At 41.9% G+C, this 25,175-nt stretch overlaps 1 protein-coding gene across 2 annotated transcripts in view; it reads left to right on the forward strand.

Moving 5' to 3' along the window:
* Positions 1-24,382, forward strand: part of GSDME (gasdermin E) — a 29,215-nt gene extending 4,833 nt beyond the window's left edge. For both annotated transcript variants that reach the window (XM_054990759.1, XM_054990760.1), the window contains exons 2-10: positions 3,362-3,598; positions 6,424-6,616; positions 10,449-10,620; positions 12,130-12,250; positions 17,937-18,125; positions 20,332-20,459; positions 20,629-20,818; positions 22,600-22,673; positions 22,938-24,382. In XM_054990759.1, the coding sequence (XP_054846734.1) occupies positions 3,388-3,598; positions 6,424-6,616; positions 10,449-10,620; positions 12,130-12,250; positions 17,937-18,125; positions 20,332-20,459; positions 20,629-20,818; positions 22,600-22,673; positions 22,938-23,177 (1,518 nt within the window). In that variant the 5' untranslated portion in view covers positions 3,362-3,387 and the 3' untranslated portion in view covers positions 23,178-24,382. The remainder of the gene's footprint in view (positions 1-3,361; positions 3,599-6,423; positions 6,617-10,448; positions 10,621-12,129; positions 12,251-17,936; positions 18,126-20,331; positions 20,460-20,628; positions 20,819-22,599; positions 22,674-22,937) is intronic.
* Positions 24,383-25,175: the final 793 nt, after the last annotated feature.

A 25,175-nucleotide genomic window follows, 5' to 3' on the forward strand; every position in this document is an offset into this window, starting at 1 on the left:
GTATAAACATATGATTGAAATTTTTAAGCTCTCCCCTTAAAGGGGCAGTCCCCACCCTCATTCCATGTAAAAGTATTTCCCAGTCTTATAGAACAGAACTCTTATCAAGCACTAGGGGTGCAAAGTAAGAAATTTTGCCCCACTGTCTGTGTTTTAGCAGAAGTGCTTTCCATTTGTGCACAGAAGGAGTGTGTGGGTTTGGGTTTTGCCCAGGACAATTTATCTATATATCTTGAAATGTGAATACAGCAACTTGTTTGCAAAATCTTTACAGCACAGATAATATTTGTCAGAGAGAGCAGGCTTGGTAATGTCTCCTTGTTGAGGGAAGCAAGAGTTCGACACTGCAATGTATGAAGCATGCTATCACAGCAAGAGTTCGACACTGCAATGTGTGAAGCATGCTGTCGGGGGCTGGGCCAGCCCAAGCAGAGTAGTCCAAGTCCGATCCAAGGTCAGAGCACAAGTCCCAAGCCAGGAGTGAGTACAAAATCCAGAATCCAAAAGCCAGGTCAGGAGGTCCGAAGGTCAGTTGCCTGCCAGAGCAAGAGCTAGACAGAGACAAGGTTGAGGCACGGTCAGAGGGTCACACAGCAAGACAAGGGCAAGGCAAGGTTCAGTGCAGTGGCCCAGCCAGAGCAGGAATCCAACATGTTGCTTCCATGCCTCCTGGTCTTCTGTGGCTGGGTTTTATAGATGAGCTGGGCTTGCAGCTAGTTGCTTGGGAGCTATCCTGTGCTCAGTCTCCATCGCTTTCCCCAAGCAGCTGGCGCCTGGCCAGGAGGTGTGCACTCTGTCACTGCTCCTGCAGCTCCATACATCACTTTCATCTGCGGTGGTCTCTAGGTGAAGCTGGAGATCTGGGTGTCCTTGGCTGTGCTTCACCTGTGGTGTTAGAGCTGGAGGGCATTGGTGCCTGTGGACTTTGGGTAATTGGTGGCTGGGCTTCACCGGGGGTATTGAAGCTGGCGAGTATCTGGGCTTCTGGCTCAGCTGCTGGCCATGGACTCTGATCTGCCAGCAGCTGTTCCTCCTGATTACCGGCTTCAGCTGCATCAGGGCTGGCTTGGCTGGTTACACAAGGCCCCTCTTCTCCTGAAGAGTCCTCACTCTCACTGAGCTCCATGACACATGCTATGAAAGGGTCTTTCTCAACAATCCCTGGCCATTTTCACACATCCAAATATTCCGCCAGTTTTGCGCCATGTGCGATCCCGCATTGCCTCGCCTTGTTCTGCCTTGTTGCGTTTCCTTGTACTTTCAGAAGTTCACATTCTGCAGAAATTGCGCAATAGTGGGTGGTCTATGTGTGCATGTCGCAGTTGATGACAGCACCTTACCACCCACTTTCACTTTTTTTTAAGGCTTCAAGATTTGCACAACATCACAATAACAGCGAAGCACCTTCCTACCGCGCTCCCAACTCCACCAAACCGCTTCCAGTTCCCTCCCAGCCACTGGGGTCGTAAAGTTGTTTTTGTGCAATTAGCGAAAGGCAAGGTGGGGTGGGGAAACAAACACACGCGCACGCCACTTGTCGGGCCAGTACACACTGGAACCCAGTGCACAAAGGCGAGCAGAAGGCAGCAGCCTGCCACGACCGGCTCCTTTCGCTTTTGGGGGGGAAACAAGGCTTTGGGGGCTGGGAAAGCATTTCCAGGCTTCCTTCCTCACACTCCTTCTGACTCGCTTCCCCCCTCCCCTGTCGGAAAGAGGGCTCTGAACTTTGGAGACGTCTGTCATATTCTGTTTCATCTCCATCTCTTCCACATCGTCATCTTCACCATCCTTCCTGCAACCTCCAAGATGGTTACCTCTCTCCACCTTACAGCAAAGCACGTACACACGGGGTGGGGGGGACAGGGGGAGGGGAGGGGGCATATGGCAAAGTGAAGAAGCGTGGGGGGGGGAGACAGTCAAAGCGATGCTCTTCCAGGGGGGCTTCCTCTGGCGCCTGCAGAGCCTGCTGCTAGCACCTTTTACACAAACGAAAGCAGCCTGATGTGGAAGATTCAGGAAAGGCACCAAACGCTGGGCTGCTTTTAATTAACAGCAAACATTAAATGTGCATAACTTGAAAGTAATCAACAGCAACATTAGACCATGGCTGAAAGTATTCGGTTATTGGTTCCTGTTTAAAGAAACATCGCAATAGCGCAATCAGTTTTCCTTTTTTTTTTTAAGGGGGCTTGACTGGGAGCCCGCAAAGGCTTGCAGGACTCCTGGGTCTTGGACACGAAAATCACTTCCAAGGGTTCCAGAAGAGAAAAAGGGGGATGGGCTAAGTGGGAAGGAAGTGTTTCCAAGCGTTCCCAATCGTTTCCAGGTGTTCCCACCAACACAAAAACCGCTAAATAAGCGTCACTAAGTGGAATAAATGGAACTTGACTATTACGTGAAGACACATTCACGAGGTTTAGTGGAAGAACAGCGATAGGATGCGCTAGTTTTGTGCTATAATAAGGCTGCGAGAAAACGGCCCCTTTCTCACCTGAACTCAAGCTGTACATCACAAACAAACTGAAGCTTGAACACATACTTGGGTAGTTGTTAAAATTTTTCTTTATTTAAACTATAAACTACACACCACAACACAATAAACAACAAACATAGAGAACAAGAAAAAACATACAATTCTAAACATAACACACTAACAATACATATGTCTATAAAATTAAGAGGAAAAGAAAACAAAAAAAACCCTAAATTACACTGCAACTTGAATTCCAATTTTCTCTGCAACAAGTACATATCATTTCTAGAGTCGAACACATACTTGGGCAGTTGTTGAGCTTGTGTGCTTGCTTTTTCTTCTTCCTCATACAGTGCACTGAGCTTGAAGGTGGACATCTTCAACTAAGTCCAGTTAGTCAAATGGGAGTGTCCTAAGAAACTGGAGTTTTCTTTCCTATTTTCAGAGATAGTTAACGCTGATTTAATTAAGATTAAAAATCCAAGATACTGGGAAAGATAGAAACTCCCATTTGTTAAGATGCTTATGTTCAGATGCCATGATCAACTGGAATTATTAAAGACTTCCATCTTCAGTATTGGCACCCTGTGCAGCGGAAGAGAAGAGAGCATGTCAGCCCTGCAGTTAGCTAGGTCTGTGCCTATCAAGAAAAAACTTCCATTTGCTTGCGATGCCTAAATTGAGCTGCTGGAGGAGCCTAGATCATTACAAATGGTCCTGTTAAGAACATAAACATCTCTGATTTGGATTTGAAAAACACAGTGGATGCTGTGGACAGTTGTTTCAGAGACAGCTGTCCAAATCAGTGTCTGAATTAAAAAAAATGTAAACTATGTGTGCTGCTGTTCATGATATTTATATCTTTCAAATTTGCTTTTGTTCCACAAGGTGCTGAAACAACATTCCCCGCAAGGATGTTTGCAAAAGCAACAAAGAATTTTGTGAGGGAGGTGGACTGTGGAGGAGACTTGATCCCTGTGTCACGACTGAATGACCTGGATAAATTCCAGCTCCTGAGCTTGGTGACCAAGAAGAAGAAAACCTGGTGTTGGCAGAAGCCAAAGTACCACCTCTTGTCAGTCACGCTGAATGATGTGCTTGCTGAAGGCAGTTCCATAAAACCAGGTAAAACAACAGCTACTTAAGGCAAAGTGCTATGATGACTAACAAATGTTTCGTTTCTGAATTGTGGCAGAAGTGTCTGCTTCCTTTTTATTTTATTTTTTAGAACTTTAGAATATTTCATACTTTCCACAAAGCAAGCTGTTGCCATTTTATTGCATTTTAACGTGCCATCTTGATTTTATTTTCACTAAAAAAGATATGCAATATATTCCAGAGTAATTTCTCCAGTGTAAGCAATGAAAGGTGATTCTGGATGATTCTGGTGTCTCAGATGATTTCATTTTATAAGTTTGATGTTGTGAAGCACTTATTTGGAATGACTGTTAGCATTCATGCATTTCAGATCCTTTCAGTTGACATTGTGCTCCATTCTTGAATATACTGTGGAATATAATAGGCCTTTGACTTTTGAGTATTATAAAAACATCTCCAGAGGCCAGAATCAAAGAGAGCTGTGTATCATCTTCTCAGCCTTCAGTTGCAGCTTCCAGGAAGTCGCTCACAAAGGCCAGAGCACTGAAATGTGAGGGGAACTCAGCAAAAGAAACCACATAGAGGAGCAGAAATCTGTGGTAAAGGTGGAGCCCTGGAGTGCTCCCGTGCTTTGCAACGGGCCAATTTTGGGCCCAAATGGGCTCGATTAGGCTTGCTATGGCATGCAGGAGTGCTGCTGGGAGGGTGCTGAAGAGCTCCTGCGCTTCACAGCGGGCCAATTTAGGCCCCAAATGGGCCCGATTCAGCCCGCTTGGGGCCCAAATTGGCCCACTGTGGAGTGTGCCAAGCTGCCTGGGAATTCACTCCGGGAGGCATGTTCCCCCACTATTTTCCCTGCTGGCCAGGTAAGGGGGGGCAGGAGTGGAGGGTGGGAGCGGGGGATCCCCATCCCCAGTGGGGGACTGGCAACCCTAGTTTGCAGTCATATTTTTCAGGCCCAGGAGTGGGACTGTCTCTTGGATATCTATTTATCCGTCAAGTTTTTATCTTACCCTTCCTCCATATTTCTCAGGACAGCGTATACAATTTCTTTTTTCTGGTTTTATCTTAACAGCATCCTTGTTCATTTAGTGACTCAGGGATCACTTCATGGCTCATAGGGGATATGGACTTAGATTCCCCAGATCTAGGTCTTAACCATGATATCACACTGATTCTCAGATAACCATACTACTTTATCTCCCAAGAGAACAAATCATATCCCCTGATTCTGCATTTCTGCACCAATGTATTTGCTTCCAACACTGAAGAAACAGGTCTTCTCAATTGTAATGACGTGTGCTGTTGTACTGGTCCCATTTCAAACATTTATCTGCAAGTATCATACATTTTAGATGAGGGGGGATCCGCCCTGAGCCCGCCGTGGGGAGGACAGAATGATAGTCTAAAGTAAATAAAATAAATAAATACTGAATGTCTTTGTTTATTTCATATATTAGAAGAACAAGGGTTGGCTTTGAAACAGGGCTCAGGGTTTCCAAATTGTACGCAGTATGCCCAGAAGCCACATCCATTCTTTCTTGGAAAATATCTAGTTCCACAGAGAGAATATTTTGCTGTCCCTTTCTATTGCAGTTATGTTGGAACAAAACCATTATATGACTTCATTTTCTTCCATGTGTAAAAGGCAGATATATGTGTAGAAATGAGACAGCCCAGGGAAACTCTGCTTAGATGAGACAGAGATTTCAGATAGCCATTCATCTTTAAAAGCTAAATTATATATGTATTCAATTCAAGGACTGGGCTGCATGAAGAGAGGAGTTTTAACTATTCCTTCTATGCACAGTTTTACTATGCCACCACCCTTCTTTGAAGGAAGAAAGGACACCCATGTCTCTTCCTTTAAAGGGGTAGTAGCATGTGGAGGAGGCTGGTTTCAGTAACAAAGCCAGAACCTCTCAGAGGTTGAGAGATGCCTGGGCCACTTCCATTCCCCATCCCACCCTCGCCACCGGCACCGCCAGTCCTATGCAGCTTCCAGTCTCATCACTGCCACTGATTGAGGAAGAGATAGGTGTGCTTGTGCAGGCAACATTCTGGTTTGGGGTGGTGATGGTGGTGGTTAAAATCTGAAAACATAAAAAAGTACAGGGGGGAGGGTTAAATCCTCCCATGTATTTCCATGTATTTTAAAAAAAATGTTTTCAGATTTTTCTGCAAACTTAGATGGTTCTCCAGGTTTGCAGAACTATCTGATCTACAGATTTCGGTAGAGGGCAACACTTGGCTACTAGAATATAAGATGATGATGATACTAATTCATAGTGCACAACAGGAAGCGTGGCCTGGTAATGGGACACAATTTTAAGTGAACATCTTTGTTTAAATGATGAACATCAGTGTATCGCTGTGACTGTCTTTGCAACCTTATTTGGAGGTTATGTCAGAAGCTTAAATCTGAGCCCCTCTGTGAATGTGAGGCCCGGTCCAGATGGCCTTCCTGGTGCCCCCCGTGATATACCCTGAGCAAAACCATGTTGGGTGAAAGAATTAAAGCAAAGTTTTCAACACCCTGTCCTAATCTGGAGAACAGGACACCAAGAGGAACTGCTGTTATTGCTGAAATAAGACCCCACTGGGCAGAAATCCTGCCCAAGATCTTCTGGGGCTTTGTTGTCACCCTGGTTCTTCAGTGCCCTTGTGCTCACAAACTCACAGGCAAAATGGAATGAATGGAGTAGACTGTTCAGTAAACTTTTATGTTTGAATGCATCTGATTATTCCTCCATATTTTACTCTGTCTGGAAAGCTGTTCTCCATTTTAGAATGAATGTTCTAAAGCCTAGACAACTTTTCTGATTTTGTTTCTGTTTATTTTCTCTTGAAAGTTATTGTGGAATCTGATTTTGTGAAATATGAAGGGAAGTTTGAAGACTATGTCAGTGGAAGCATTGAAACATCTCTTGGAAAGATCACTCTTGGAGCCGGTGGAAAAGGCATTGTGGCTAGCCATTCATCTTTTGGAAACCTAAAAAAGCAGGAAGCTGATCTGCAGAAACTTAGGAAAGATATCCAGGGAAGGTAAGTCTGGGCTTTAGAGTTGATGTCCTTGTGAAGGGTTAAAAGATATGCAGAATCAGCTTGAGAAATTTGGGACATGATCTGCAGTTATGTACAAAGGGACTGCCAGTGATGGCTGGGGATGTATGTCCGTTGAAATGTATGTCCGTTTAAATGGAACTGAATGTCTTCTGAAATACAGCGCATACTTGAAATTGGCAGTAGCTGAATTATAGTTCAGTTTTAAGAACCTAGGAAGAGCTCTGCCAGATCAGATCAATGGTCCATCTAGTCCAGTGTACTGTTTTATACAGTGATCAACCACTAGCCCTGAATGGCCAACAAACGGCATCGAGGGAAAGGCCCTCTCCTGATGTTGTCTTTTAGCACTGGGTTTCAGAGGTTTCCTGCCTCTGAATGTGGAGGTTCCCACTGCTCACTGTGGCTAGTAGCTTTAGATGGACCTTTAATCCATAAATCTATCTAAACCCTTTTTAAAACTGTCTATGCTTGTGACCATCACTACCGCCACTGTCAGGTGATTCCACAGTTTAGTTACTCATTGAGTGTTCCTTTTGTCCGTCCTGAATCTGCTGCCCATTAACTTCATTGGGTGCCAACCCCCAAGTTCTACTATTTCCCCCCGCTCATTCAATTTAGATAGCTTTTCATAATCCACTCTGGATTTTATCGTCCTGAATAGTTTGGTATCATCTGCAAACCTGGTCTCTACTCTGCTGACTCCCAATTCCAAATGATTTACAAATAAATTAAATAGCTCTGGTCCCAATACCAATCCTTGCGAGATCCTGCTGCTCATTCCCTCCATTGTGAGAACAGTCCATTTCTTCCTACCTTTGTCTTCCTCTCATTTAGCCAGTTGTTAATCAGTAAAAGGATCTGTCCTTTTATCCCATGATAAACTCATGGTGAGCTATCTTGTCAAAAGCCTTTTGGAGGTCCAGGAATATAATGTCCACCTGATCACCCTTATCCACATGCTTGTTGACTTTTGCAAAGAGCTCCAAAAGGTTGGTGAGGCAGGGCTTCCCTTTGCAGACTTTTGTGACAGAGTTTTGATAAAACCTATCTGGGATGCAGTGGTGCCCATTCAGAGGATATGAATTCTATTCTCGTGCTAATTCCTGGGTTGTTTTTTTAAAAATAATTTGAATCCTGTTCTCCTGACAGTTGGTGGAAATGATCCTGGGTAATAAATTGAAACCTCTCCAGATGCCAGGGCGTGCATGGGGTGCCTTTCAGTGATGATCCTGGCATAGCAGTTTTTGTTCCCTCCTGTCCCATATTTTTCTCTGTTCAAAGTTGGACATGTGAATTAATGTCATGTTTAAGCTATAGCTGCACATTCAGACCTCACAACGAGTCTCTGTTTATTGGTGACTGTCAGAAATATGGCTTGTTTGTTATGCTCACTTGCAAATTTGAGGTTTTTTTCTCACTAATGGATACTAAACCATAGTTTAATCCCAGTTTTGAATCCTGGTTTCCAAGGAAAAGGCAGTTTGCCAAGGCGCCTTTGGCCATCATGGCAAGTTGGAGCTTGACCAAAGGCTTCTCAGACCAAAAAGCTTCCGGTCTTGTTCTGTGGGAGAGGACTGGATAGGAGGGAGGGGATCTTAGAGCACAGGAGACAGGTTTGTGAGACATCTGAATGCAGCCTGTGAAAACCAGTGCAGCATACTGCAGCTACCCGCCTAAGCAGCTGAGGTATTTTTCTCCGACTGCATGGTAATTTTTTTAAGCAAGGGAACATTCATCAGTTAAGTGACTGCTCTACAGTGAACCATATTTTCATTTTCCAGCAACACATTTACAAATAGTAATTTATTTCTTTTCAGCTTGTCACTCACTTTTTACAAGCATCCATCAAAAGTGGCTATTGTTCCAATCTTTTCTTCCTCTGTCGCTATGTTCCTTCCTCTTGATGAGTGTTCTGCAGTGCATTCCAGCAATTATACAAGTTGCAACTGACCAGGCCATGATACCTGCGGTAGGGAGAGAGGTGTGAATATTTCCCAAGCATGTAGTTCTTCTTTAGGCTTTATTCCCTCTTAAAGAAGATGCAGAAGGAAGTACTTCCACAGCCTGAGAAACTGTTTTGAGCTAAACTATAAGACTTTATAGAAGGGATTGTGCTTTTGGCATGCCTGAAATTAATCCACCGGAAAGCTGTATCTTGGAATTGGATTAATAGGAGAAGTAACATGAAACTCTGCTTGGTGGAATGTGACAGAGCTTAGACTGGAGTGCTCTGGTCTAGTTAATTCCCTTCTGAGGGAATAAAGCTGTGCAGGAATTGGCTTTATAGAATCTCAACCACTGTTTTTGGACAGAAGAAATTGGGCTGTTTCTGATTGCCCCAGTACACTAGGAGGAGGCCAGGAAATGAGATTTGGAATTCAAACTCGGATGTAATTTCATTGTTATGAAGACTGCCATGGGGATATTAGCATCAACACAGGACCTTTTCTGATATTCAAGTACTCTTTCCCCCTTTGTGCATACTTGTGCTATCCTTGATCTATCACCTGTGGCAGTATGTCCCAGCCCTATGAAGTGGGGAAGCCTTGCAGCTGGGCGGGGGCTAGATTTGCTCTGGGTGGGGTCCATTGCAGCCTATGGAACTAGAAGCAAAAGCAGTCTAAAGCACTTTCTGCACACATTGGATAATGCACTTCCAATCCTCTTTAGAGATCATTTGGAACTGAATTTTTCATGTGTGAAACAAAAAATCCACTTCCAAACGATTGCTAAAGTGCATTGAAAGTGCATTATCCAACGTGTGCAGAATCAGCCTAAGTCTCGTTATGTGTGTGGTTTATGGAGTTCAGACCTAGCTCTCCATTTAACAGTGGAAGGAAGGACAACACGATTCTCTTCCCTCACTTTATACTAGAATAAATACCTTCATATTTGTCAAGTCCTCTTTTACAGACTTGTCTATTAATTGGAGATGTGATGTATTTTCTAGATGTTGGCAGTGGTTAGTTTGATAAAAAGACTGCTATAGTTTGCACAGGAGGGAAGGCAGCACAGCATAGCCCCATTTTGTCCAATCTCGGAAGCTAAGCAGAATCTGTACTTGGACATACTACCACCAGGTTTGCCATTTCCTTCCTCTGCAGAAGAAGGAAATGGCTAACCAGCATTGCTTCACACTTGCCTTGAAAGCCCCTTGCTTGGGTCACCATAAGTTGATTGTGACTAGATGGGCACATGCATGCACATAGTTTGCACAAGGTGCCATTACAAGTATTTTGACAAGAGTGAATCTTTCTCCCTGGATTTTTGATAATGAAGACTAGAGTCTTATTTTGCATTCTTTACTCTTTTGCATTCTTTACTACTTATTTTGCATTCTTTACTAATCAGTGGCCTATGCTTTACTGAATCATCAAAGTCTAACCAAAGCTACTTACCATTTTGGTAAAATAATTTGCTTTTAAACATCTCCCATAGCCACATCAAGGATTAAATACTTCTTTGCCAGAGAGTGATCTTTGTGCTTGATTCAAACTGTGACTTGCTTCTAGAAGAGCATGTAGAGCTTGAAGGGAGATGTCAGTACGAAACATGTGGAAGATCTCATGGAAGGTATGATGGTCATCCAAGTTTAAGGGTATAAATTTTATGCTGAAGTGCTGCAACTAGTTAATGATAGTATCTACTTGTAGTGAGAAATTATTCAATTATACAAATGCAGTGACCCTGAGTATGTTTTGGCTGATACTGGTAAAGAGTCCTTCATAATGATTCTACACATAGTTAGTAAACCTGAATATTCTTGGTAGCAACTTGTATGTCTTAGATGATATTTGTTCTCTTCTTACAGGACAATAAATCTACACAATACATTGCTGCAACAAATGCTTGAAAGAAAGCATGAAGTTCTTTGTATCCTTACAGAAAGAATAGTAACAACTCAGAAATGTTTAATATCTGAACACATTCAGACAGAAGAAAAAGTGGCCAGTATGGTGGGGTTACGTACAAAGGTCATAAAGGTAAGATCAAGGAAGTCATATGATCCAATGGCTCATTTCCAGTACGTTTTTCTCTGTCTGAACAAGTCTTAGCAGAAGAGAATTATTGGCCCCAACCCATACCTTTTTATGTACATGGCATTTTTGAAATACTCCATTCATGTTTAAGTTTGAACAGTTGCTTGTTATAACCCCCTCTAGCTTTCCTGATGCCAGGCTTTATGCATATATGCAGTTGTGTGGTCCCAATAACATACTGCAAACACAGTATGCAGTTCTGTGACGTCCTATGCAAGCTCTATTGCAATGAGTGCAAGCTGCAAAAATACACTCTCTTGATATTACACAGCCTTTGAGAATGTGCAGGAGAAATTCCTAGAGGACTTGCTCCAAGCTATGTATGAAAGTTTCTGTTGCTCCACAAAGCTGCTTCATGTTTGCTGGTTTGGGGACGGTCTATCGCATGTTGAGCTAGATGCTTAAGCAATTACTTTGGCCACAGAATTTTCCTTTGCCTGTTGGTGTGGTTGAGTAACTGACTTCATGTCATCAACTTGTTCTCTAAAAATATGTGCTGTTTCTGAGCGAGGGCCATTTGGTATATTACTTCCTCTAATTCTATTCTTCAAAGGAGCAATGGCTTTTGGGAAGTGCAGATAGTCAGCTTCACACTTGAGATTTGTACTCCTCAAACTGTCTTTGAAGAGCTTTTCCAGACTTGTGTCTTGGATACAGGGTAAGCTAAATGATTTTTGGTGGCTCGGACTAGAGGTCATTGAGCATAGCACTGTGTAACTAGCCGTGGCCGGGTAGTTGCTTCAGATAAGCTCATAAGCAGAACACTAAGGAGGCAGTTATTCCTAGTTTCTTCTTCCTGGCATCTGGTAGTCTGAACTTTACAAAAGTACCTCTATATGCGAGGGGTCCATTTGCAACCGTTATGGATAATGAATTGCATCCCATAGATTTCCATGGGTGCAAGGAGGGGTGTGTGTCAGTTTTTGTTCACTCTCCCTTGGCAGCCCAAAACACCCCTCCAAATGAACAGGAGCCCCCCAGGAATAGTGTGTATGTGTGTGGGGGGGGGGAATGAGATCTCCTCCTTCATGGACATGGATTTGCCTTTTTTTTTAAAAAGCCATATAAGCTATTAGCTAAACCTGTGGTAGTAAATTCTGAAAAATATTTATGCATGTTGTAAGATTATTAATTTTCTTCTTGGTTCATCATGAACTTGTTTCTAAGTTACAAATATGCTAGCTTTTAGCTGCATCTGTGCTGGCATTTTAAGTATTGGAATTGATCAAAAATAATATGTGACGGTTCCTTCAGTTCTGGTACGAATGTTCGGACAATTTCACTTCCTGTATTTCAGACTTGTGTAACTAACAATTAAAAGTGTATCTAAATCCATTTTCTGCAGCACAGCAGAATATCTTTTCTTTACCTTGATAGTCAGTTCATGACTAAATTACTGGGGTGTTGGATCAAGCCAGTGCAAATTAATGAATGAGTGCATCTTTCTCTCAGGTATCAGTGAGTGAAAATGGGAATGTAATGAAGGATTCCAATGTGATCTTGGAGATCCCAGCTCCCACAGCTATTGCTTACGGTGTAATAGAATTGTATATAAAGCATGACGGACAATTTGGTAGGTAATGGGTTCGTATTCTTTGCCCCCTCTCCTGAGCAGCATTGTGGAACACTGTTAGTCAGTGAGCTATGTTACCTTGCCAGGTTTACTAGAACGTAAAAGCCAGATTGGTCATTTAACCAGGCATTATTCAAAAGCTGGAGCAAAAATGATGGCTTTACAAATATACACGACTCTACGAAAGCGCATCCTGGTTTTGCTGAAATCACAAGTGCATTTCAAGGAATCTGTAAACAACTTGTTTGTGTGTGACCAGAGAGAGTGTACAGCTGACAGTGATTCAGATCTGACAGCACGATTCCCGTGTCAGCATACATGAGTAAGCACACGCGTCTGACTCACCCAAACAGTTCCATCTGTCAGAGTCCATTAGATTCTCTACTAATTCATGCAGGAGATATACTCTGCTCATCCACCATCTGCTTTCTTACCGGAGTTCCTGTGTTTTTTTCCTTCTGGATAGTTAGCTTGAGCTGAGTTGCATTTGTCATTTTATGGGAGACCAGACTGCCCAGCTCCTTTTAAAATGCTAAATGATTTGAAGGGGCGGGGGTGCAGCTTGGATTGAGGCTGTGGTATTGTGGAAGGAGAGCTTAACCATTGTCCCCAGTAGGGAAAAAGAACAAGTATAATAGGAAAGTTATAATTCTAGTGCATAAGAACAGCCAGGCTGGATCAGACGAGTGGTTCTTCTAGACTGGCATCTGTTTTTCACACATTGGCCAAAGAGATGCCCTGACAGGACACAGAGGCCAGACTCCCTCCTCCCTGTTGGACTCCCAACACCGTTCTTCCCCAATGCTGGAACCAATAAGAATTTTCCCTGTCCCCCAGTTGCTATTGAGGAAAATGGCACAAGAGAAAAGGGTTCTCCCCCCAAATACACTCTCACAGTTCCCTCACAGGATGACCTCTATCTCTCTTGATTTCTCTCTCAAGAAATCCTCTTTCCAAATCTGCTCCATCTCCCCCTCCCCTTGCAACTGTTTTTAAACACTAAACAGTATGACAGGAGATCCAATTCATCACAGAGTTCAACCACTGAAAAACAAAAACCTGTAGCTTTTTCAGTAGTTTTAGCCATTTGGAGGTTTTTGCACAGGAACTGCTGCAAGCGAAACTCCTTCCTAATTTTCCCAATTTCTGTAGACTGAGGGTTTTTTCTTGCCAGAGAGTTGAGTGTGAGATGTCCTACAGATACTCTGGATGACAGTCAAAACTGTCTGTATAGATGAGAGAGAGAGAGAGAGAGAGAGAGAGAGAGAGAGAGAGAGAGCGCTTGCACCTGCACCAGTGTTAGAGCATCAGACTAGGGTCTGGAAGGCTCAGGTTCAAATCCCCACACTGCCATGGAAGATGCTGGGATACCTTGGGCCAGTCATTCTTGCTCAGCCTAACCTACCTCATGTGATTGTCATTGTTAAAATGAAAAGCTTTGAAGCCTCTCATTTTGCTATGCATGATGGATGATGGCATACCTGAAGGAGAAGATTCCACTTGTCTTATGAATATATGTAAGAGTTTATCTGGCTGATAGTAAGGGAGGAGAACCAATAAAGTTGCCTCTGATTGCTAAGAGTTCATGCATTGTGTCTATGCACTTTGAAAACTTCTCTCTCAGAAAAGTATATAATTTTATGGTAGCCATGCGTGCTTGAATACATACATTAAAAAGTATAGATTAAAAGTGCATATAAATGCACATTGTTACTTTTTCTAACTATGACATCTCTCTGTTGGAGTGCCTTCTTTGAGCGCACTAATAATAAAGTTAGTATGCCTGGGTTCATTAACCTTTGCCCTTTTTTCCTGCTCTTTATTGGTTCTGCCCTGCCCTGTTTTATATTTAGTTATATCTAATCACTGAAGCCATAAAAGATGTGGGCTTTTGCTGTCTGTCATTGTTATAACTAGAGGGTGAAGGGAAGGGTGGAGGAACTCTGTCTCTTACAGAGGCCAGCTCTTACAAGTGGTCACTGGCTGGGTGTCACCAAGAAATCCAAATTCCTCTAACAACCAAGTATTCTCTCCCACCCCCCACCCACCCAGCAGCAAGTGAAATAAGCATGTCAGCATAACTATAATCCAGGTTGTTTCAGCTGTTCTAGTGGAAGGGCATCTCTAATCTCTAGCGCTCAGCTTCTTTCACGATGCAGATGAATTTGTGCCTAAACTAACTGAACTCACATAAAAGTTTTATTGACGTGAAGTAATTTTTCACGGCAGTAAATCATAAAGAAATTGTGCTGCTTAGTTATCTTGCTTTGGTTGTTCAGCTGTTTATCTTGTGCTTAGAGGTATCATTTTGAGTTCTGGATTTTGCGTGTATGTCTTAATGCTGCTATTTGCTACTTTAAGCCCCATGTCAGTTTGCATTTTCTTGGTAGCTCTTGCTTGCTGTGTTTATGGCTGGCACATATTCTGCTTGGAGGAGAGGGGCTGTGGCTCAGTGGGAGAGCATCTCTTTTGTATGCAGGAAGTTTCAGGTTCAGCCCCCAGCATCTCCACTTAAAAGGATCTGGCAGTGGGCGATGGGAAAGACCTCTGCCTGAGACAGCCACTGCCAATATAGGTAGGCAATACTGAACTTGAAAGACCAATAGTATGTTTCAATAGAAGGCAGTTTCATAGGTTCATACATGTTTGTGTGCTTTCTGGGGATTTTGTCCTGTAATCCACCTTGAGTCTCAGTAGGAAAGGAAGATTATAAACAAAGTAAATAAAAATAAAATAAAATAAATCCCTCAGTTTCCTGAACGTTAGTAGTACAGGACATGTGCTTTTGAACTCAACAGAACCCAGTCTTTGTGATCTCTGTTGGTTAAGTTCATTTGACCTGACTTTGAAAGGTATCTATCTAGCAACCAGTCTTTAAATTTACCAGCATAGAGAGCATTGTGCCTTCTTGCCAGTTCAAACTAGGAAACTGTAGTCATGCCAATATAATCATGCAAATAGAGAGAATGAGGTGAATAAGCTTCTGGCTGCTGCTGTCACAAAGACATTGAATCTTTACCTACTTAGTCCATCCTGCTGTGGTTTTCTTCACTCAAGTTTCTGGTGGGAAAGCCTTTTGCAAGGGGTTTTCTCCCAGATGTCACCCATCTTTTAAATGCAGTCTGTTGCCTTTCCCTCCATCTTGCTTTTTCCTAAAGATACCTCTTCTGCCTGGCCTGGTTCAGCAGCTCAGGCGACCTCAGCCATTCTGACAGATTTCCAGCTTTGGAACATTATTAGATAAGATTGCCCTGGGAACAGGAGTGAAAGTGTTGGCAGCACTAATACGTTCGCCTTCCAGTGTTTACACGAGGCTCTTATTAGCCTTAATTGAGGCACAAGAAGCACCTTGGCAGAGTCTCTTTACTCTTGAGGGGAAAGCTTGAATTTGTATTTCTCTTGCTTTGCAACTCTTCTCAGTCTCTGAGGGGTTTTAATATGCTCACAATTGTTTTCTTCATTCTCATTCTGTCGTAGCACAAAGTTGTTGTTGAGGGCTTTTCAAACTTCCTTTCTTGCAATATTCCTTTCCTGTTGGTCTTTGTGCTTCCCATTCCCTTTAGATTCCGTTCACTGATATATGAATCAGAAAGGTTATATTTAAATTCTGAACATGAACATTGTGCTTGAATAGTTGCTAGCATTTCTTTCCTTCCATCTTGCTTTTGCTCCTATATCACCTCTTTTTGTTTTTTCTTTGTATGTAGATTTCATTACAGTTTTGGAAAATGTATAAGAAAGGATTCAGGTTTTCTGTTGATGCATTATTTAATGTCTTTTTTCTGAATTGTGGAAGTTATTAATGCCAACATTATAATCCTGTTTGTTTTCTGAAAACAGTGTCCAATCTTTCTTCTTTCCTTCAGTGAAATTACAGTGTGATTGTAAAAATGTATAAAGCAGAGACTGAGCCAAACTAGGAAAGATGTTGGGAGGTCCATAAACAGATCTTTTGTGTATATGTTGTTGGTAAATAGGTGTAGGGCAGGAAGTGTTTTCATTGAGGCTGTGGCATGTTGGATCTTAAAAAGGTCCATGGAAATCATGCTCTGCTATTAAGAGAGTATCAGTTGAAGGACAGAGCCTTGAGCCATTTATTTGGAGTTTTTTTGTTTTGCCATTTATAGTCCACCTTTCTCACTGAGACTTACAGTGGATTACATAGTGTACAACAGAGACATTCAATAAATAATGCAATAAGGTATACAAATGCAAATTTGTAGGGATTTGAAAGCAAGCAGAGATCTGAAACAGAGAGCTGAAGCAGAGCATAAGCAGTTCCAAACCTGACATATTAAACAACACAGAAATTACTCAGTAGGCTCATACTTACAGCAAGAGACAGTATGTAGTAGTACAGTCTATAGACCCTTTTCCTTTACCAGTGTATCTCTTTGAAACCACTTCCTAATAGCACAGCTCTCCTGAGTAAAAAAGCCGCCTTGAATAATTCAGTTTTGCATAATTTGAGGTCAGCCGGGAGAGCAGGATTTACTCCTCTCATAAGCCATGGGTTGCGAGATTTGGAATTCATTGCATCATGACAGGGAAAAAATTATCTCATGACAATCTTTGGAAGGAAAAAAAAGCTAATTTTATATATTTATTTACTGTATTATAGCTAGTATTATAGCCAGTTTGGTGTAGTGGTTAAGAGCATGGGACTCTAATCTGGAGAGCTGGGTTTGATTCCCCACTCCTCCACTTGAAGCCAGCTGGGTGACCTTGGGTCAGTCACAGCTCTCTCAGAGCTCTCTCAGCCCCACCCACCTCACAGGGTGTTTTGTTGTGGGGATGATAATAACATACTTTGTAAACCGCTGAGTGGGCATTAAGTTGTCCTGAAGGACAGTATATAAATCAAATGTTGTTGTTGTTGTTATCATCTTTCTCACTGAGACTCAAAGTGAATTCACTGTGTAAGTCAACAACAGTCCAATAACATAGTCAAAGGCTATGCTCCACCTCTTAAAAAGAGTGGGCCATAAATGTCATTTTAATTAATTAATTAAAACAATATGTAGCCCATCTTTCCAATCATCAGAGGCACTCCACATTGCTTGGTGGGTATGGTTGCATGGCATATAATTTGACAACCTTTCTGAAGCTAAGCAGATGTGGGGTTGGCCTGGGCCTGGATGGGGGATCTCCATGGTGGAATATAAATGTAATAGATCAGTAATTGATTTGAGTGGTTTTATGTTTCGTCAGCTGTTCTGGGCACATATTTTGGATCCAGACCTTGTTTGCTATTGGTGGAGGGGCAATTCTGCCCCGTGGGGGAGGAGAAGCTGATGTTTGCCTTTTTCCCCCTCTCATCACAGATCGCCTCCCCCAATAGTGAACCCTCTTCTATTGCTGACCATTCCCTGACCCCTGGAGGCAGTGTTTCAGGGTGTTCTTTCAACCACAGCAAGGGAGTAGAGGAGGGAAAGGTCTATTCTTCTCGATTTGTGCTTGCACAACTTTTGACCCAAGCCAGTGTAGCTAGTGAGTAATCTAAATAGTAAATAATGATATTAGATCACAATTTGTGTAAACCAAAATTCATTTACAAAAAAAAGAAAGAAAAGCTCTAATGCATACAGCGAGATGTTTGCTGGGGTGGGTTAAAAGGTCCTCCAAAGGCACTTGGAGTTCCTTGTCTTCCTGAATGACTGAATTCAAAACCATTTTAAACTGACAGAATTCTGCCTGCTGGATGAACAACAAGGTGGTTTCGAAAGAGAGAGCACAGAAGTGCCGTCTTATCCTTACTCTGCAATCTTCAGAGATGCTCTCTTCCTTCATCAGCCGGATGCTGTGGACCACGAGAAGGTCTCTGGGCCATTAAGCCCCATACCCAGTGAGGCTTCATTAAACATTTTGAAAAATGGTATGCTTTAAAACTAACTATGAAGTAATACTATAAGAAATATAGGATGCTTTATTTAAAATAATAGTGGGGATTTAGCCTACTCTCTTACTTTTCAGTGTCTTCAGTATCCCTAAGAACAAGAGATATTGTTGTATCAAAATAAGAGGGCTGATTTTGCTAACTGTGCCAGAAATTACTAACCAGTGAAAACGAGGCAATGGCATACTGACAGGCTATAGCATAACTTACTATGAGATTGTGGGGACAATGGTGACTTTTTATGCTGGTCCATAAAAATCTTCACCTTCAGAAGCTTCCTTTAACCTTGAAGTTAGCATTGAAATGTGAACAATAAAATATATAGTTTTTTTTTCCTAAGTCAAAAACCTAAATCCGTTTTCATGGGTCATGTCATAAAGCATCCCCATTTCTTCTATAGCCTTCCAATTATGTTTGGGAGTAAAAATCAGTACAACTCTCTAAATAGGTGTGCATGGTGTGGGGAAGCTAATTGTAAACCTTCCATTCTTTATCCATCCACCCATCCACTTTCTCTGAATGACTTCACTCCTGTTTCTGGGGCAGGGTGTCTGTGTGGGCCTGGGCCAAAGTACTCTGTGTTTTGCCAACAGGCAGCTGCATTCACATGGCCTGGAGATGCTTCCTTGTACGTTTGTACTAATGTCTGAAGGTATCTACTGACGAAAATGTGATGCTTTTGCAATGTGCACCTTTTGTTCTGCAAAGACATTGCCCCTTGCCGGGAACATAATTAAGAACCATTTCCCATTTTTAGCATATCCTTGCCAAACTACTCCAAATTAATAATGTTTTAGGAGGTATGCGTGGAATAGCAGTTCTTGAACATTCGTAACACAGCATGGCAACAGTTTCTTAATTAAATGCCTCAGCAGAGGCTTACTTAGCTTCTCGTCCTATGGAATCTTGTTTTTTGCAGTGAGCTCCATCTTATTCTGAGAAACCACAGGGAGGTATATGTGGCAGCTATGGACAAGGATTGTGTTGAGAGGCCAGGTGCAAAGCTGGTGAAAATTATGTGCTAATAGAACAAGTGGCTGGCTGTACCTTAGGTAATCAAGGTCTACATAGGCAAAACTATTGGGAAGAAGGAATGGAAATATGTTGACTTTCATTTCCTGGTTAAATTTTGTTGTTGTTGTTGATTTGTTTGCTTTTTCAGTGCACCCTTTATATGGTCTGTGAATTTGGCCGTTTGTTTCTAAGTGGTCTATAGCAGTGGCCAGTACAACCATTTCCCAGTATCTGTGATTTTTCTTGAAAAAGCACTTTCTCTGGAGCACATCAATGGCTGAAAGAAAGAAATGCATCCCTTTGTATGGCTAAAAGAGCAATGTGTTTGTTAAAAGCTCCATGTGATTGTGTTTTCTTAGCACACCCACTGTGCACATCTTGTAGCTCTGCCTTTTTATTGCATTAGCCCATTCTAGCAATGTCCTAACCTATTTGCAATAGAGCCACATTTGGATGATGTGTCTTCTATTTAACCCCAAGTTGTTGTGTTCGTTCTTATAAATGAACAGAGCATGAACTTACCTGGAATCCTTTTGTGGCTTCTATTGGGCAACAATCCATCTTGACAAAGAACATGCTGCTTCCCAACCACCATTCATGCTGTCCATCTCTTAGGTTTTGGCATTCACTATCATAGTACTCATCTTCATGCCTTTTCTGTATTTTCCTGTATTTGTTTCCACATGACACAAACTGAATTGAAAAATGTTCCCATACATTCCAATGCTGTTTCTGCAATGTAATGAAAAAGGAGCTAGATTTAACTTCCACTAAAACTTGGCACACAAGTGGAATTGGGCATTCAACTGAAATGTTGCAAACCTAGCATCTAAATATTCTTCCATTAATGAAAGGTAGGATGATGGGCCATTCTAGCACTTGTCCAAGATGTTCTCCAGAAGAGGCCCATCTCTTTAATGTGGTACAAGATTTTCCTGTGAAAAAACACCCAAAGGAACACAACATCAAACCTTGGCATGTTTTAAGAACTGCACTGGGATTTACTTTCCAGTAAAGGTTCTGTTCTGACTTGAAATTATTTTTAATAATGCTGTAAATTAAAATGCTTTGTTGAATGTATAACTTTGAATCATTAATAACTTGGTTGATAGTTTTAAATACTGCTTTCTATTAACAGACTTTGCTTAGTATGTCCTTTTGTCTGTGGCAGATGTCTTACAATTAAAGATGCAATTCCAGCCTTTCATGAAACTTTCAGAAGGAAAACAGGGTGCTTTATATCAAGTGCTTCGTGAACTTCTGCTTCATGAAGAAACAGTGACTCAGTTGGAGGATGTGGTAATCCTTTTGCTTCCTAAACACAAAAACATTTTCTAAGCAGTCTCACTTTTTATTCAAAAGTGGCTTTTTAGAAAGAAGCAATGCTAATTATATTTCCAAAGGCTCTATGTTTCGACTTTGATTTTTAGCATCCCAGAAACATTATGTCTGTTTCTTTTGTTTACAGTTGGACAATATATGCTCAGAAGACATTCCAAAAAACTTAGTACTGAAGGAGTTACAGCTGCCAAAGGAACAAAATGCAGAAGAGTTCTTACGGCTTATGGGAATCAATTTACAGGATGAAAAGTTGAGGGACTGGCATCAAAATCAGGAGCTCCTTTTAGCTGCTCACATCCTCCTCAGTGCTGTTGCAGGTAAAGAAAGGAGAGAGTAATTAGCAGCTTCCTAGTGAAGATCTGCTTTTGCGTACAGCTTTATTTTGCCTTCCACTTCCTTCCACCCTCTTCACTGTTCTCCTTCAGTGATGAACTCAAAGCTGTGTATCTGTCCTCTCTACCTCTTCCATTCTTCCTTTCCTCTTGCACTGCTCCCAACTCCTCCTCCTTCCGTTCTCACTTGATGAGTTGACTGCGCAGCTGTTCTCATCTAATTCCTCCAGCTATCTCTTATCTCCTCTGCTGTTAGCCCTTCTATGGCATACTTCTGGCTCCTTCCCTATAGAATTTGTCATTTATCCTGTTCTCTAAAAAAACATCTTTCCCAGGGCTGGATTAAGACATGCTGAAATCCTAAGGTGTCAAGTTTAGGAGGCCCCATAAGGTTACCGAAAATGGTAAATTTGTACATTTTTGAAATATAGAGGCCCCTCATAATTTGAGGCCCTAAACTATAGCTATAGTGTATGCATACATCCAGCTCTGATCCTGCCTCTATTGTCCCACTTACTGTATTTATGTAATTTGTATTCTGCCTTTCTCACCAACGGGGACTCAAAGTGGCTTACATCATTCTCCTCTTCTTCATTTTATCCTCACAACCTTGTTGAGTGCATGTGTCTGGCCCAAGCCTGCCCGGTGAGCTTCCATAGCAGGGTAGGGATTCCAGCCTGGGTTCCCCAGGACCCACTTTAACATCTGCATCACACTGGCTTTCACTTCCCTTCTGTCATTTGCTTCCAATCTTGTGAAGTATACCTCATCCGTGATCTTGGTTTTCTCCCCTCCAATTTCTTTTGTCCTGACTTCTTCCCTCTATGATATGTTGACATTGTTTTGCTTAAGGCCACAGATCATGTTCACTGTGAAATCCAAAAGTCTCTTTTCTTTCCCCATCTCTTTGACTCCTCCATTGTCTTGTAGAACAGTTGAGCAATTCCTTTTGTGTGACTCCCTTCATATCCTAGGTTTCTGTGACTCTGTCATCAGCTGATTCTCTTCCTGGCTGTCTTATTGTTCATTCAACCACTTTCAGAGAGTTGTTCTTCCTTCCATCTCTTCTTTGAGGTCTCCCTTGGAGCAAGGAAAATGGGTTTTGTCCTTGACCTTCTGCTCTCTACACTATTCTCTGGGTGATCTCCTGAAATCCCGTAGCTTAACATGTAGTCAGGTTTGTTTGATCATGCTGAACTTCAAGGTTTGTGTTCCGTTCTGTCCTCCAGAGCAGCTAACAAACAAAAACAAAATCTTCTTCCATAGAAGCAAATGGCAGAAAGTTCCTGCTTGACTATACTTGGAAATATCAATCAAAGGTTAGGACTTGCCCTTCCATTAGATATAGGCGCCTCTGGTGTATAAGCCGGGAAGGTACCCTTCAACCCATGCCAGTGGTGCTCCTGAATGTAGGAATTGTGCTTGCTGCTATACAGATGAATGGCAGAGAGCCCAAATAGTGTTGTGAAGAAGTGGAGCATAATAAAGGGAACCCAAAGGACAGAGCCACAGTGCATGAATAATTTGGTAATCTGATGGTTGAGGGAGAAATTTCCAAGGAAGGGAACATCACCTGGTAACCTTTTGTAAGACACAGTGCCTTTCAAAATAGTCAGTTCTGTTCTTTGCTGGGCCTTTCTTGGACCTTTCCCTTTCTCACATCCCATGTGTTTGTTTCATTAAGATTTTAGAATATACTTCGAGGACAAGGCAAACTTGCTACTTTGACTTCTGATTGTTTCGCCTCTGATTTTTCTTTTCCACAGAGCTGTCGGATTATGCGCTTGTGCTGCTGTGGGCCTGCTGTGACCTCCAGGTTGTCCCTGCCCTGTGTTGCTTGGTAAGTTTTTGAGGTGTGAGAAGTCTGAATGGTAGCAAAGCTCTGCAGGCTGCAACAGCTTGATTCAGCCCAATTTGCCCAGAATGTTCTAAACCAAGTGAGTGAATTTGGTACATTAAATGAGGCAAAACTATTGTGCACGGTCAAGCATTTTCCTGAAATGGAACAGCCTGTCTAAACATGTTCTTGGGACAGAATGGGGACCGTTTGAAAAAGAGCTGCGTTTCTGTGGCAGTGACCCTTTCTTTCCATTTCTCTGAACAGCCTGATATGACCTCCCCAGATGGTACACTGACATTTGCAGACCCGGTGCTGGCTCCACTCACTGACACCGGAAGGTTTCACCTAGTGCAAAGGCTGTTTGCTTCATCAAACATTAACCTTGAAATGACAGAGTCGTCCATCAGAGCTGTAACCATGAAGAAACCCCAATTTTTACCAATAATTCTTTACATAGCATTGAATGGACTCTGTGCATTGGGCTGGAAAACAGCTCAGGGGTGAAGAAGCAGCTGTACTGTTTAAGACCACTTGATTTATAAGGGTCAAACTGGGCTAGTTTGCGGCAACTGAAACCAGAGCTGTAGGGAGTCTAGGGGCATTGGGCTTTGCTGAGAGCTGAAACTATGTACAAATGAATAAATATTTCAAATGCAGTGTAAGGATGCTTGTATGGAGCAAATCTATATAAATATGCTTTTACATACATCCATTCACTGTCCTCTGTTGTTGTTCTACATGAGACAAAATTGCACTCTTCTTAAGATCTCTGTATTTGGCCAGCTCATGTCTGTACGTACAACATTCTTTGAGATGCAATGTATTTTTATCACGGACCCAGTTCTCCTTTGTGCTACATGCTGGCAAGTTAACTGCTGCCTCCCTTCTCTTCCCCTACACATGCACAGCCCAATCCTGTGTATATTCATTCAAAAGCGTATCCCTAATTTCAATGGAGGCATCCTCTTCTCTTTATAGAATGTGAGCAGCAGTTGATGTACAAATTCCACTGATCTAGTACAGTTCCCATATTATCGTATTTTCCTGATTGTTTTCTTCCTCTTTCCCCCAGCACAAAGGAGGAGGCTAGGAAAGGAATAGCCCTAGAAAAGCACAAAGAACATTTTGACAGGCTTTTAAAGGGGAAGAGGAGCAATATGGGCAGCTTCCCACCCCAAAGTGTTGCTAAGTGAAGGCCTTTATGGTCAACCAGCTCTAAACTACCAGGTGTATTAAAGAAAGAAAGGCAGTACTAATATACTACTAAAATAGATATTATATGTTAAACTATAAAAAACCTAATATCAAATTAACAATTACAACATGTTTCTATATATTAGAATGAATAAGAAAAGAAAAAGAGATATAAGCAGTAGATTTAGACAGCGAGTTGGAAAACTGTTGGAAGTCTGAGATAAAGGGGGGAGGGGAAAGGGTGGGAGAATATGGAAATGAGGGTATTAATCAAAAAATTGGTAATATTAAATTTTACTCACCCAATAAAAACCTTTTTAAAAAAGAAAGAAAGGCAGTAAAGGGATGGAATTAGGGATGGAAAATGTCTGGAAATTTTAAAGCCCTTTTTTGTATTTTTACCCTGGGGAAAAAAAGGAAAAAGGGGCAGGATTGAAATATATGTAATATTTACTTTCTTATCAAACCTAAACTGCTTTGACTGATTTAAGATAAAATAAATCATTTATAATGTAGTTAGCATGTAAAATTGTACTATTTGGTATATTTATGGGATTTTAAAGTATAAATGTCTTTTCCTTAAGAGAAATTGCAAATATACCTGGTACTTAAAGAGAATTAAAACTACTTGCACCTTTGGTGAGTAATTTCAAGTGGGTAATAGTGTGGGTCTGCAGTGGAAGAACAAGATCTGGGTCTAATGGCACCTTGAAAACCAACTAGATTTCCAGGATATGAGCCTTTGAGAGTCAGAGCTCCCTTCGTCAGATACAAGGAGTGGGAAGAGTCTTTATAATTGGGGGGTGGGGGTATTGTAAATCAGCACATCTCTCTTTTAATTTTTCTGTCTGAGAGGTAGGAAAAAATAAGTTAGAAGTAGGAAACAAATTCTATAAAGTGAACATTTTCACATAATCACAATAGGTAGGACTACCAGTATATAACACTGAAAATGCTAAACTCTTTAATAATGTATTGCCATTGAACACCTTCTAGCATATTGTTGCCAAAATTATTTACATTTAAACGTGTTCTTGAAAATATTCTGGTGGGGAGTCATGGCCCCATCTTACCTCATTGTGCCTGCAGACTGCTATCCTTGTTTGGCCAGCTGTCTGTCCTGGCTGCAGCAGTGTGGGAGGAAATGCAGTGCACTAGCCATACAAAGGCCTCACGTGTTCCTTCTCTCTGCACAGCAGCTGTACTCTCCCTGTATACTGCCTGCTGCCCACTGCTACAGCGAACAACTCACAGGTTGCTGAAGTTACCTCATATGATGATAAAAGTGTACAGTCCAAAACGGGTACA

Source organism: Eublepharis macularius, chromosome 11, assembly GCF_028583425.1.
Source record: "Eublepharis macularius isolate TG4126 chromosome 11, MPM_Emac_v1.0, whole genome shotgun sequence".
NCBI lineage: Eukaryota > Metazoa > Chordata > Lepidosauria > Squamata > Eublepharidae > Eublepharis > Eublepharis macularius.